General features: G+C 41.4%; 2 protein-coding genes across 3 annotated transcripts in view; one reads left to right on the top strand and one right to left on the bottom strand.

Annotated features, from left to right (window-relative positions):
- The window catches only part of CCDC92B (coiled-coil domain containing 92B), a 358,816-nt gene that overhangs the window by 164,799 nt on the left and 179,178 nt on the right, over positions 1-14,839 (top strand). The window lies entirely within an intron of this gene.
- PAFAH1B1 (platelet activating factor acetylhydrolase 1b regulatory subunit 1) overlaps positions 3,833-14,839 on the bottom strand; it is a 56,258-nt gene continuing 45,251 nt past the window's right edge. For both annotated transcript variants that reach the window (XM_026710141.2, XM_087926274.1), the window contains exons 7-11: positions 14,678-14,780; positions 12,753-12,981; positions 7,239-7,340; positions 6,728-6,884; positions 3,833-4,020 (exon numbers count right to left, since the gene is read on the bottom strand). In XM_026710141.2, coding sequence (XP_026565926.1) covers positions 3,947-4,020; positions 6,728-6,884; positions 7,239-7,340; positions 12,753-12,981; positions 14,678-14,780 — 665 coding nt within the window. In that variant the 3' untranslated portion in view covers positions 3,833-3,946. The remainder of the gene's footprint in view (positions 4,021-6,727; positions 6,885-7,238; positions 7,341-12,752; positions 12,982-14,677; positions 14,781-14,839) is intronic.

The following is a 14,839-nucleotide window of genomic DNA, read 5'->3' as shown; positions in this document are numbered from 1 at the left end:
AGCTCAAATCAATATTGTCCTCTACATTGAAGCGCAAGACCATTTACATCTGCTTTTTTTTCCCTTACGGCAAGCACGGATGGCAAGCCGTAAACTCAATCCAATCTTTTCTGCACCTAAACAAAAGAGAAACACATTTAGTTTTATATTCATTTAATAGTTTACCAATTGGTACAATAAGATTTTTGTTTTAATATGCAGAAAACATGAATAAATTTTGTTTTACACAGTCTGAGAGCAACAAATCTTACTGTAAAACACAGAGCAGTATTATATACATTCCTTTACTGATTTTTTTTTTTAAATTTTAATTGTGTCAATATCTTCAGTTAACTCCTACATTCTGCAGGGGGTGAGGAAAAACGTTCTCCAATAGCAATTTCTATATCGCTCTTACTGGATTAAAAAAAAAGAGAGAGAGAGAGAGAGAGAGAGAGTGAGTGAGACTCGTGTCTTCTTGTCAGTGTCAGGATCAAACTTCTAAAACATGGACAAGTTTTGCTCATTACTTCCAGAAAGAACTTTGGAAAAATTCAAAGAATGTGCTTAGGACAAGAAAGCAGTTACAAGGACAGAAGAAGAGAAAAGGAAGTGGAACCGACTTAATATCCAGTTGTGACTTGTTAAATCCAGTTCCACTTTTTTTTAAAATCAACCTTATCTTATCTCCTCCCCAATCACTTTTACCAACTTTATACACCATCATCAATAGAGATTTAGAGTAGCTAGTACCTTGGGCATTTTTTAAAAAAATACGTAACTGTGAAATCATAAACAGAGAAGTCATTTTCTCTCTCAAATCCGGTCCATTTTACATTCCAAACTGCATTTCAGGATTTTCAAGCCACAACTGTGTGCGAAACCCAACGCAAAATATTACTGTGTTTAAATAGCTTTCGATGGATCAGGTTGTGGAGTCACGAGAACAGGCCGTTTAAGGATGATTTGACCAACTCTTCGACTGACATAAAGGAAGATAAGAGGCAAAAACAGAAAGATCAGCAGACAGAACAAACCTGGAAAGGGATACGGGAGATCAGAGGAAAGGGGGCAGTGAAGCAAACCCCAAAGCTTTCAAAAGACTACAGTGCTCCACAGCTCTTGACAACTTGCTAGCAACTAATATTTTGTGGTTGTTGTTGGTTTTTTGTTTTTTTTTTGTAATTTTTCAGTTATTAGTGCTCTGGGCACATCATTGGTCACACCACACACAAAAGTAGGACGGCTTTTAAAACAAAAACAAAAGTGTAAAGTGCAGATTGCTCCGAGACTTGAGTCAAGGGTGTCTTCATCTTGGCAGCTTTTAACACCTGTGGAATTCAACTCCCAGAATTGTGGGAGTTGAAGTCCCACAGGGTTTTAAAGTTGCCAAAGTTGGACACCCTGACTTAAGTTTTTGGATTTGTGTTCAAACCACCACCACCAAATAAAAAAGTAAAATAAAAGTTTGCACTTTTTTTTCAGGTGAAAGAACCAAAACAAAAAAAAAACAACAAAACAAACAAACATCTGGATCTAGGACTTCTCATGGGCACAGTCTCAGCTCCTAGTTCTGGAATGGTTCCAAGAAAGACTGCCTGCAACTGAACAGACACAGAGAGCTATCCCTAGAGAAACCTGGCATTTGGTAGCCACTTTGCCCATGATTGAAATGACCAAATGCTTCTACGGTGAACTTTTTCCCCCCATTTGGTTTGGTGTTGAAAAATGTGGCTTATTTAACTAGTTAAACCCACAACCGTCCCTGAGAATGCTTACTAATGATGGGCTATTAATTAAGGGGCCAATTTGCAAGTTCCTTTCCCCCCCCCCAAAAAAATAAATTGAAGAAAAACATTTGGCTTCAATCTCTATTTGCTGTTTCAGTAGGAAAAAAAGCAACAGTGGTAAGCCCCCATTAGTAAGGTACCCTTGTTTCACTGATTATGCAAATATAGTTACTTCCACTTTTTTTTAAAAAAAATCATTAGTGTCACTACATCTGGCCAAGAAATATTTTTCAGCTGTTAGCAGGCATTGTTCCATGCTCAAAAAACCAAAGAGCCATCGCTTTAAAATAGGAAACCTCCAATATCCAAGGTCTACAAGTTCTTACTGACCACAAAATGACAGGATCAGGTCCAGCCTCTATACTCTCAAGCTACCTTTGGTCTCCTAGTTCCTGGATAAGAAACCCAAATGCCTCAAAACACACACACACACGCGCACACACACACACACACATCAGTGGGGTGAACCAATGTTTGTGATGGAACCTTCTTTTCTCTTAGCATGCATTTCAATCCTCCCAAAATGTGTTTCTGTGACTTGTGTTTAAAAGGGACACATTTTGCTTTTTGTTTGTTTGTTAAATAAGTCATAAAACAAATAAAAGCAAAGAACCATTTCTTTTAAAATAGGTCCAACTGGCAGCTTGCTACATTAATATGTAGTGGGTTTGGGGGTACAAAAAGATATACCTGATCAGTTAAGATTAGACTTTATTGGAGGGGGGGTGTTAAAAGAGCAGATAATGCTAATAAATAGGATTTTCTTCCAATTTTCCACATTGAAATAGGACTGTAGCCCGTATTTCCTCAAAAAGAATAGGTTGGAGGTGGTGGTAGGGGGGTTTAAGGAACAAAATGTGGTTGTGAAATGATCTAGATCAGTGTTTCTCAATCTTAAGTTACTTTAAGACAAGGACTTCAACTCCCAGAATCCCCTAGCCAGCATAACAAAGCTGGCTGGGGAATTCTGGGAGTTGAAGTCCACTCATCTTAAAGTGGCTAAGGTTGAGAAATACTGATCTAAAAACTTGCAAGCTCTCAGTTAGCATACAACTGTTTTTCATTTGCAGTAACAGGAATTTTTGTCGTACTGCAAGATCTTGCTATGTTCTCCACACAAAACATTCCAAAATCTGGGACTGCTTCCTTTGAAAGGGGAGTGCAGAATTGTCTCACTTAATAAATCTCCAGCAGCTTTTGGGGGTGGGGGGGTTGGAAAAGGGGGAGAGGGGTGATGGCTTTCCCTACTGTTGGCTTTGCACGAACCTGAAACCATAATCAAAACCAACCAAGAGACACCATTGGCTGAACCCTCAGGAGTCAACTGGGAGATTCACATCTAACTGCTCCAAGTGGTAGCTAAGGAAGAGCAAGACTAGCAGCCTCCTATCATGGGTTTTGCATGAAGCGTCAAATGTTAGAATGCAAGGATGTCTTGACAACCAATTTTTTTGGGTGGGGGGGAAGAGGGCGGGGATACACACACATCATACCAAGGTTCTCTTCCTATTTTGCAGCCTGTTAGTATGAACATACTAACTTTGTTCTTCTTCTTTTAAATGTGATAGGAAACCAAAATAAATATATATCCTATTGATTTGGCAAATACCATAACAGGGGGGGAAAAAAACCAGAAATTTTATTTGTTTCCATTAATTACATTTAAGATTCTAAGTTGCAGCTTTGTTTTAAATCTAGTAACTTTAGATTTCTTAAGCATACTTAAGTGATGTTACAGAGATACGTGTTTCTGAAATAACCCGCCCCGCCCCCCGCAAAAAAGAACCCCCGTTATGAGTCACTTAGTAAATAGGCACCACCAACAGTAGAGTCGGGGATTCAGCTTATCCAGTACAGAATGATTTTGCTGTCACCAGTTTAAGTGCCCCTAATTCAACCAACCGGCTTCTGCCTTCTTAGGTCTGATGTGACCAATGCCAGCCCAAATTCTTAAACCTATGGTACTTCTAGACAACGTATGTAAATTTACAGTATACAATTTGGATTCACCATGCATGAATACTTTGTGTGTAACATTTAATAAGCTCAATCTACATCCAGAATAATTTACATGAAAGGACAATATTTATTTTAAACAGAGCTCAATGGGTAACCATGGTATCCGAGTGCATCCAGAGGGAGAGGGAGGGGAGGGAGGGGGTCAGATGTAAATCCAATCAACGGCACTCCCAGACTTTTACTGTTTGATCTACGCTGCCGGTCACCACATAGGGCGCTGTCTTGTGGAAATCTGCAAGGAAGAAGGGGGAAAGAAAAGGAGAAAATAAAAGCTAGTACGCATAGGGTAATTCTACTGAAGTTGAATTAAAAAGATTATGAATTATGACACCATTTGGATTGTGGGTACAATTCCAACGCCTCATATCTTCATGACATCAGGTTTAAGTCAGGTAATTAAAATGGACTACTGGAATGAAATGAAATACTGTCGTTTCTTATATAAAACATTAGTCAATGTTTAATTAAATTAATAATAAGCAACGTCCTAAAGCAGGGTTCTTCAACCTTGGCAACTTTAAGACTTGTGGACTCAGCTAAGCTGGCTGTGGAATTCTGGGAGTTGAAGTCCACATATCTCAAAAGGTTGAGGAACTATTCCAGAGATATATGTCTATGGAGATTCTCAGACATTCAGGTTAATGGTTGTCCCAAAGGTGTTTTTTCAAAAGGTGACTGGATTTTTTGGTTTTTCTTTGAAAACATTTCACTTCTCTTCCAAGAAGCTTCTTCAGCTCTGACTGGATGGCGGGGAATGGAAGGATTTATATTCCATTTATATTTATATTCCATTCTCCACCATCCAGTCAGAGCTGGAGAATGGAATATAAATAAATGGAATATAAATCCTTCCATTCCCCGCCATCCAGTCAGAGCTGAAGCAGCTTCCTGGATGAGAAGTGAAACGTCTTCAAAGAAAAACCAGAAAAAGTCCAGTTGCCTCTTGAAAAAGCACCTTTGGGTGTCCCAGAGATAGTCTCTTTTCCCATGCCAAATATTTCTTCACTGTTCTTCACTTCAATGTTTACAGAGATTTTAAGTCAATCTATTAGGTGACGGCTATGGGCTTACCAACAAAACATTATATGCTCCATTCAAATTTAGTTTAAACAAGAACAAGTGAGAACACAGGCATTTCCTGTTTTAAGTTTTGACACGCTCTTACAAGCTCTGCGCTGGACCCTAAGCAATTCAGTAATGAGACTGAATTAATAAATAAATACTGGCATGCGTATTTATCAAAATGTTCTTTGGACTGCAGACGCTACTGCCAAGTTATGTATCAAATGCTACATATCAAACAAATGGAATATGAGAAAACATGAGGCTGATGCCCATACAAACTTCTTCTTCCTATCATGTCCTAAAGGTGCCTTTTTTCCCTTTTCTTTTCAAGAGGCAGTTGGACTTTCTGGCTTTTTCACTGAAGATGTTTTGCTTCTCATCCAAGCAGCTTTTTCAGCTGTGACTGGATGGTGAGGAATGGAAGAACTTACACTCCTTGCAGACAGCTGGTCAATTGCATTTTTTTTAGAGAGTCATTAGGGCCACCTAGAGATTTATCTGTCGTATCAGTATCACCTGAGTGGTGCAAATGGCCGTGGAGCCTTCTTGGAACTGTTGAAAGGACTGTGTTGTAGACCTGGATGGCTGAGAATCTCCACAGACATCTTTCTATCATGTTCTCCAGCAGTTATCATTCCTTTTCTTAAGCAACAGATAAAGACATGTTTCCTTTGCTTCCTCCCAGGAACTGTTTCCGTTCCAGCCTTATAAGACTTCTGGAGATGAAACACCAGCCTACCATATGTACAGTATTCCAAGAATGCTATGGGCAGCAAGAAAGGGCACCAGATTACAGAATAACAAGAGTTGGAAGGGACCTTGGAGGTCTTCTAGTCCAACCTCCTGCTCAAGCAGGAGACCCTCTACCATTGCAGACAAATGGCTGTCCAATCTCTTCTTAAAAACCTCCCATGTTGGGGCATCAATTGATCCGGAGGGGAAAAACGAAGCTCAAACCCTTTGGACACCAAATGAGAAGAGAGAACTCACTGAAAAAGATCTTGATGTTGAGAAAGATGGAGGATGACATGGTTAGACAACGTCACTGACGCAGTGGGAATGTAGGTCTGGACAGACTCGAAGAGGCAGCGTAGGGCAGGGCAGCCTGGCATGCTATATGGCCCATGGGCTTGCCAAGTCGGACGCAACTCAGCGACAGAACAACCACCAGGGGGAAAAAATAAAGGCTGATTGTTCTCCTGAGGTGATGATCAGCAAGAACAGCTCCCACTATGAGCATGCAGAATGAGCGGTAAAAAGACTGTCAAGAGAAGCAAAAAGGGGGCAGGGCTGGGAACCCATGACTGAAGTGTTTGGAGAGGATTAAAGAAATAACTGGAATTTCCTTGCACCAGCTAGATTACAGGTAGTCCTCAACTTACAACCACAATGGAGCCCAACATTTCTGTTGTTAAGTAAAAACATTTGTTAAGTGAACGTTGCCCATTTTTACAGCCTTTCTTGCCACAGTTGTTAAATGAATTGCTACAGTGGTTAAATTAGTATCATGCTTGTTAAGTGAACCTGGCTTCCTCACTGACTTTGCTTGTCATAAGGTCGCAAAAGGGGGGATTATGTGACCCTGGGACACTGTAGCAGTCATAATTATGAGTCGGTGGCCCAGCGACTGAAATTTTGATCACGTGACCACGGGGAGGCTGCAAGTCACTTTCTTCAGGGCCGTTGTAACTTTGAACGGTCACTAAATGAACTGTGGAAAGTCGAGGACTGCCTGTGTTGATGCAGGCAAGTTGACTTGACGGACTATTTGTTGATGCCTTTGCCATGAGCCAATCAAGTGACGGTTATTTGGCTCAGCTTCCCAGTCACAGGGGCACCTGCTCCCAGACCACTTAAGGTGTGTGCATACATACCCAACGAGGTAACAAAATGTTCATGCGCATTAAGAGTCTTCATGCATCTTTTGTTCTTGTAGTCCCAGACGCGTAAGGTCTTGTCATCGGCACAGCTCAAAATAAATTTACCACCAGAGTGGAACAGGACACCACGTACCCAGTTATCATGGCCCACCTTTTAAGTGAAAATAGAAAAGCCCAAAGTCACAAGCAGATCACAGACGGGATTACCTTGGGAGAGGAGGAACACAAGTCTGAATCCGGGGTTCAGATCGTGTCGCTCCTTGCCCCACATTTACTCCAGGCTAGAACTAACAGCGGGTTGAGTTTCTTGGGTGGAAATTGAAACCTGTTTTTCTGTTCTTCCTTCAAGCTCTCCCAATTCTATTTATTCTGATGCGTGCGCTTGGATTCCTCAAGAGGATGCCTGAGCTCACCCCGTCAGAAGCGCAAATCTATTCCCTCATGTAGCAACTAGGCAGAGTGGCAAAGCAGATGAACAGAGAAAAGGATATTCAGGGGAACTTACAAGGGTCATAAGGCACATGCCAGTACTAATGTCCCACATCTTAATGGTCTTGTCTCTAGATCCAGAAAGCAGGAACGGCCCAGGCTTACCACTCTTCTTAGTCTACAGGAGGAAAAAGAAAAAAAGAAATGTTCTGTAAAAATTAAGATAATTCTGTGTGAAGGAAGGAAGTAAACAACGTGGAGACTTAGGTGAAGTTCAAAATATTTTCCCTTCAAGATATCCAGAATGAATACAATCCGAATGCAGGAACAGCAAAAGAGTTTCCCAACAGATATGCACACAGACGTTTTGAGTAAGACTAAGCTGCTCTAAGGTGCCCTAAATTGGATGTCGTTGCAGATCATGTTGAAAGCACACGGACATTCTTTGGTGAGAATTGATAGTATTCGTTCAATTACTGCAATCACAGAAAAGGGGCAAAATGGCAGGGCCAACTTCGTATGTTCTAAGCCCTTGCCCATCATGGCTGCCAGGAATCCAGCAGAGAGCGTTGGGATTGGACTGGTCTCAGCAGATGTAAATATACCTATGACTTTTGCTTGTCTGAAAGTATTATTACATAGACCGTAAGCTGGTTAGCAAAAGTGTGTGTGTGTGTGTGTGTGTAAGAGGAGGGGAAACAAGACAGAGAGGAGGGGAGGACAGAGAGAACAAGAGAGAGGGAAGAGAGAGAGAGAGGAAACAAGAGAGAGAGGAGGAGAGAGAGGGAGGGAGAGAGAGAGAGTGGTGGAGAGAGAGAGAGAGAGAGAGAGGGAGGGAGAGAGAGAGAGAGAACACACACCAGAGATGCAGCCTGCACACAACCTAGTTTTCATTCTCTCGAGATTTTATCTCATCAACTTTTGACATCCCTGACCACAAAACCTTGCTGCAACAGCTCAGAGAGTAAGGAAATGTAAGTTCAGTTCCTAGAAGTTTTATTCCTATGTGCAGTATCCTCCCCAGAGGGTTTCTAATGGGAAATTTCACTTTGAGTTGTCTATCCACAACCACTGGAAGTGACCGCCTGGAGATTGTGTTGTCACCATGAGATTCAAGTCAATCTCTTTTCCAATGAATCTTGTTGTACCTTTCTAAGTCAGAGATCCTGTTGACAGGAGACCCAGGGATGAGGAAAATGTTCTCTATGGCAGAAGGTATCGCTTCTTCCAAAGGAGGACATGCATAACTGGGTGCTTTCTTTGACTTTTAATCTGTCGCTAGAAGCACAGTTGCCCTCCGTGGTAAGGAGAATCTATACCAAGCTTCAATGTTCAAGATATAGAATGCCTAATAATAGGCATGGACCGAATAATTGCCTGCTATTTTGCTTTTCTGTTTTAGTGAACGAATTTTGTTCTTTTTTTAATTTTTACTGTGTTCGTTATTGGGGGTTTTTTTCCATGTAGGTTGCATGTAGGACTTTCTTATTATTCGCCTGCTCAAGGCTCCTCTGGGAGGAACAGAGGTAAAGAAATAAAATAAAAAACAACAGAGCTACTTAAGGTTCAGCCAATCAGCACAAATCATCAATTAAAATAACAACAACAACCCAGCAAATCTGCCCAATTTATCGAAATATTGGCTCCATGGTAAACTTCTATGGAGAGTTTCTTTTTCTCCTTTTTCCCTTAATGAACTGGTAAGTCCTGTCTTTATTGGTTGGGGGTTGTTTTCATTAACAGAGAAGACCTGTTGAGGAAAGTGATTCTAGAACTGAGAGGAAGATGGTCTGAAGATGTCCCACAGCCACACCACATATAATTTTGCCCGTGTAAGAATTGCTGTATTTGGGATTTTTGCTTTCCAGTTAGTGGAAGAACCTGACCTGAATAACTGCAAGTGTCTCAAAAATAGACAGAATGTAGTAATTCACCCCATGTTTTCTCATCAAGTACAATATAATTCTTGACTCTGGTGTCCTCAGGTGGGTTAAATCCACAACATGCAAGATATCTGACAGCATGATGTTGAGAGGATTTCCCATTTATCTTCAAATATATCTTTCCCCCTTCAGCTTTTTAACATCCAAATTGAAGAGTTGTGGTCAATTTTAGGATAACTACTTGGGGATTTCTTTTCAGCTGATCTAAAAATAAGATGCCATTGATTTATTATATCTCAAACAACTCTGTACCAGAACGGAGTGGTTCCTCTGTTCAGACACAACGGTGAAGATATAATTTGTATCATTTGCCTCCTTTTCTCCTATCCTCAAGGAAATCTGTTTCATTTAGAGCAGGGGGTGTCAAACTCGATTTCATCGAGAGCTGCATCAGGGTTGTGTTTGGCCTTGAGGGGCCATGGTGGGCATGGCCAACTCGACATCACTTGTGTTGGGGGCACCTATGGTGGCCCGAGTGCCTCTGCCAGCGAAAACAGGCTCCCGAGTTCCGTTTCCGGCTGCGATAGCCTCCTGCAACCCTCTGTCAGTGAAAATGGACCTCGGGAGGAGCGGCCCTCCTGAGCTCCGTTTTCGTTGGCAGAGGGTTGCAGGAGGCCGTTGCAGCCAGAAACAAAGCTCGGGAGCCCGTTTTCGCTGGCAGAGGCACTGCAGGCTGGTCCTTCAGTTTCCAGGCCGGCCCTGCAGGCCAAATCTAAGCACCCCACAGGCCAGATCTGGCCCTCGGGCCTTGAGTTTGACACCCCCGATTAAGAGGCTCCTCTAAGATAACAAGTAGAAACCCAGAACCTGGGATGTCCAAACAGGACATGAAACATTAAAGAGACTTAAGTAGCAACTAGGTCATTATCGTTGGCATGCTGGACAAGAGAGCCTGGGGCACCTTACCATATGATTTAGTCTTAAATGTCAGAGATTAAAAAAAAAACAGAATTTCAGACACAAGGCTACTTTTTAAAATGAGCTTTCCACAAGTTGGTTCCCTCCAGAAATGTTTATGGTGCTAACTGGGAATGTTTCAAGGGAGAGTCTCAAACTAGAGAGATCCACCCAGGGGAAGCCTGATTTACATTCAGCTAAATCTGAGGTTTGCTATAACAAAGTTCTCTGCCCCCGTGACTGTTGGGTTCACTTTTAAAAGCAAAGCTGGAATAAGGTCTTAGTAAACAGATATTGGGAATCTAACATTTTCTTCAGCCCTGGAGGCTGTTGGTTATCTTTCCAGAATTGAGCCAGTACAGGCCTGGGTAAAAAAAAATAAGGTCAGCTGAGAGAAATGACCACTATAGGAATGCATAGATATTCTTTTTTAGAGATTGAAAAAGTTTCAATCCTGATCACAATAAAGGCAAACTGGTGGCAATCCTTTTATGGTGCCATTGTAAATGTTTAGCAAAAAAAAAAAAAAAAACCTAGTAAGTGACTCAAGGGTGCTTTTCCAAAAGCCAACTGGACTTTCTTGGGTTTTTTTTCCTTCAAAATGCTTCACTTCTCATCCAAAACGCTTCTTCAGTTCAGTGTTTTGGAAAAGCACCTTTGGGACAACCACGACCTGGACAATTGAAAATCTCCACATTTAGTAAATGAAGTTTCAGAGAGGACCAGGCGTGGGTAGGAATTGAACACAGAAGCCTCCTTTTTTTCCTGCGTGGCTTGTTCCCTGAGGACTTTATTCATAGAAAGGAAGGGGGGAAATGGTTGATGGCACAATAGGATGGGTTAGGATGGTGAGAGATGCATTACAAAAATGAACTTCGCACACTGCTTACATCTGCTGTAGAAAATGCACTGCAATGCAGTTCTGGTTCCCTAAGAATGTAGTCAGATTCCCAGGCCAAGCAGCAATTAACCCAAAATTTGCTAAAGTGGCCAGCTATCACTACAGATTAACAGATTAACAGAGTTGAAAGGGACCTTGTAGGTCATCTAGTCCAACCCCTTTAACCATATCCACAAGAGTCACTTGGCTGAGCTGGGCAGCCATTGAAATCGAACGAACAAACGAATGAATAAAAATCCACCTTTTGGGTCCTTCTCCTACCAAGCTCTTTGCCTTCATGCTCAATTAAGTGCGAGGCTGGGGATACCATGATGTGGTCTATTTGGGAAAAAAACAAACCTTAGAATAACCAGTGGCTTGCTTGCACTGACTGCCAACAGACTGGAAAGCAACATGATCTTGTGTGTCATTGGGGGATGGAGAGTCATTTATTTTGATTCAGAGCCTCATATTTAAGGCGCTTAGTATGTTAAGGCCAGAGGTTACATCTCGGTGGTGGGCCCACTCAGAGGCCATTCGGTTGCATTTCATTTATGCTTCACTGAAATGCGAAAGCTAAAAACCTAAGGGCAGATAGCGTTAACAGTCCCTCTGCTACCCAAATGACCAAGTGTCACTCTTTTCTATTTGAATTCAGTCATTTTTTTAAAAAAATATTTACTGTAATCTTTATAATCTTAATTGTTGAGTCTATGAAAGCAGACAGACAGACTATGGCCTAATTCATATAGCTTTTATAGGTGGTCAGGAGATTTGAGGGGGGGAGGGGTCATGTGCCTATTTTGTTAAGCATGGGCTACAGTTGAAAGCAGAAAATTACAAATGATTTTGAATAAACATTGCTGCCATCCCTTTTTTTTTTACAGAAGAAAATAGTGAAAATGAAAAAAAAATATAGCAATCGCTCAAAGTAGGACTGTGCCCAGCCTTCCCCAAGTTGATGCTATTTATTCCTCTAAATCAGAGGTGGGGAGCTATGGCCCCTTTATGACTTGTGGACTTCAACTCCCAGCATGGCTGGCTCAGGAATTCTGGGAGTTGAAGTCCACAAGTCATAAAAGGGCCATAGATCCCCATCTTTCAGGCCTACAGCTTCCACAATTCCTCAGTGAGATTATATAGTTATATTGTAATGCATCATAGTACAGGTAGTCCTCAACTTATGACCATTTGTGACCAGTGACTTCTGACTCATCCTCAAAGTTATGACTGTCACACTACTGTGACTGCAATTTGGGCACTTGGCAACCAGCTTACATTTACGATAGTTGCAGAATCTTGAGGTCATGCGATCATGATTCGCAACCTTCCCAGTTGGCTTCCAACAAAGCAAAGTCAATCTGGATTCACTTAATAGTATGAAATTCACTTAATGACCACATGATTTCTTAATGGCCACAGTAACAATGGTAATAAAATCAGGTCTGGTCATGTAATCACTCACTCTAGGACCATACCAACTTATAAGAGAAATTCCAGTCCCAGTTTGGACCTTAAATCAAGGACTACTTGTATGATTCACAAAAACATATTCAATTTTGTATCACACAATCCAGCTTGCAATGGAAAACTTTTACCATAAAACATAATAATGCAGAGCAGAGCAGAGCAGAGTAAATTAGAATAGAAAATACTTTATTGACCAAGTGTAGTTGGACACACAAGGAATTTGTCTCTGGTGCATAAGCTCACAGTGTATATACAAACAGCAAGTAAAAGGTCAGAGTTCATAATCATAAAGAGAAGATAAAGAAGATTTTCCTTGGAAGAAAATCCAAAGCATCTCGAACTCTCAGGTGGAAAAGTTTGCCAAACCAGTAAAGATGTCTCTCTAAGTGGAATCCCTTACCTCAGATCCTGTAGCTTCCAATATGGTGGAGTAAGAGCTCTCGGGAGCCCAGGAAATACACTCTACTACATGCTCATGTTCTCTAAGTTCAGCTTTGCACTCCTTTGTTGCTACCACCCAGACACGCACGGTCTGGTCATTGGAACAGCTGGCAATCAGCGTGCCATCCTGGTTAGGTCGTACCATGCGGACCCATTCTCGATGCCCCGTGAAAGTCTTCACACAGTAGCTGTTCACAGAAAAGAAAATATGTTGCATGAATACAAGTTTGCTACAGAAAACAGAACCTATAAAACTGACGGTCTGAGGACAATTCAGGTGGTTACACCGTAATTTTTTTTTTTCAAGAGCTAACCTGTACTCTTGCCAATTTAGTTTAGAAATTTTTGTTATTAAACTGGGTTGGGAAGACTATGGGCATTTTGAATAAGCAGACAACAAGGCAATGGGGGGGGGAAGTTAAAGAAATAAAGATCTGAGTAGGGTATAAAATGGTCTCAGGGGTTTTCCAGGACAGCCACCAGTATCAGACCAATCCTACAGAAAATATCCAAAATTCCACACCGAAGAATGATGGGAAATCTGAGATCATTTCCCTTGCAAGTCTAAAGAAACGTATGTATCATGCTTCTTGTGTTCCTGGGCTACAGCCTATGAGACAAATGAAAAGAACTAGGCTTATATAAACCAAATACAAAGTTGTTAAATCAGTATTCAGTAACCTAGCAACATAGGTTGAAGGCCACACTTGGTTTTTGTGTGGAATGCCGAGGGCTATATTTTAAAATTGAGACAACTCGTGTCAACTCATAAAATATTTCTATGGTCTTTTTAGAGTTGCCACAACCAGGATGAAGTACAAAACCAAGTGATTTCAATGTTGAGCCAAACACGGTAACATGATCACTCTCCGTGCCCTGAATGTTTTTTAACTCCGTTTTACGAAGTGCAAGGTTTCCAGATATTACATTAAATCAATATGTTTTCAGCCATGAACAGAATTTCAGTATCACTGTGGCTTTAAAAAAAGAGGAGGAGGTTGGGCCACATGTCACCATACAAGCCCAGAGCTTCATAGAGACAATTTGCCTTTATTTCTCGCTTGTTACATCTCTGTGCTAAAATATGACCACCACACTGGCTACAGATACTGGTGTGTTCCTAGTAAATAACCTTCTGCTCACAGCAGGGATCTATGTTGTGAAACATTGGAAAAGGTGTGACCAAAAGTGAGTGTTCAATATGTTGTCTCTAGGAACAAACAGAGGCCCTGTGTGTGGTACTACTAAAGTCTGTACTGGCAAAGAAAATAGCAATAGCACTTAAGATTATATACCGCTTCACAGTAATTTACAGCCCTTTCTAAGGGGTTTACAGAGTCAGCATATTGCCCCCAACAATCTGGGTCCTCATTGTACCCACCTCGGAAGGATGGACCTTGAGCCTGGTGAGATTTGAACTGCCAAATTGCACTCAGCTGGCATTCAGCAGAAGTAGCCTGCAGTACTGCACTCTAACCACTGCGCCACCATGGCTCAATACTTTGCCTTCCAATATTCCAGGAGAACCAGGAAAGCCACGAACAGGTTGATACATATTTTAAACAGACTTGGTTATGTTGTGGCCTAACCCACCCCAGGTCAGGCATGTGTTGATGGTCATCATCTACTAATTGAGCAACCAAAGAAAACTCTGTATCTGCATCTGATGAACAGCTTTGTTGGTTCTGCCTGAGACTGGTCTTCCCTATTACCTGCCTCTTGATCCTGTTAACTTAAGAGATGCTAAGAATTCATTCTGAGTTTTTCTGTATGAAACGCTATTTTTCCACTACCAAGCCAAGGCTTCCTCTACAATGTTCACCTCATTTCCTAAAGGCATGTCTAAAAATGCATAGCCATATAAATGTAGCTGCAAGCTCTTACCCTGTTTGAATTTCCCACATTTTGATGGTTTTATCCCTCGAAGCAGATACTATATAATCCCCATTGGGCATGATGGCTACTGAGGAAACATTATGATCATGTCCTAGAGGGGAAAAAAAAGAAAGCACAGACTCACATTAAGTTCCCATGTGACTTTATCAC

This window comes from Pseudonaja textilis, chromosome 1, assembly GCF_049901715.1.
Source record: "Pseudonaja textilis isolate UNSWEBS1 chromosome 1, rPseTex1.2, whole genome shotgun sequence".
Classification (NCBI taxonomy): domain Eukaryota; kingdom Metazoa; phylum Chordata; class Lepidosauria; order Squamata; family Elapidae; genus Pseudonaja; species Pseudonaja textilis.
Note: the sequence above shows the minus strand (reverse complement) of the source record. Positions and strands in the feature narration are given on the sequence as shown.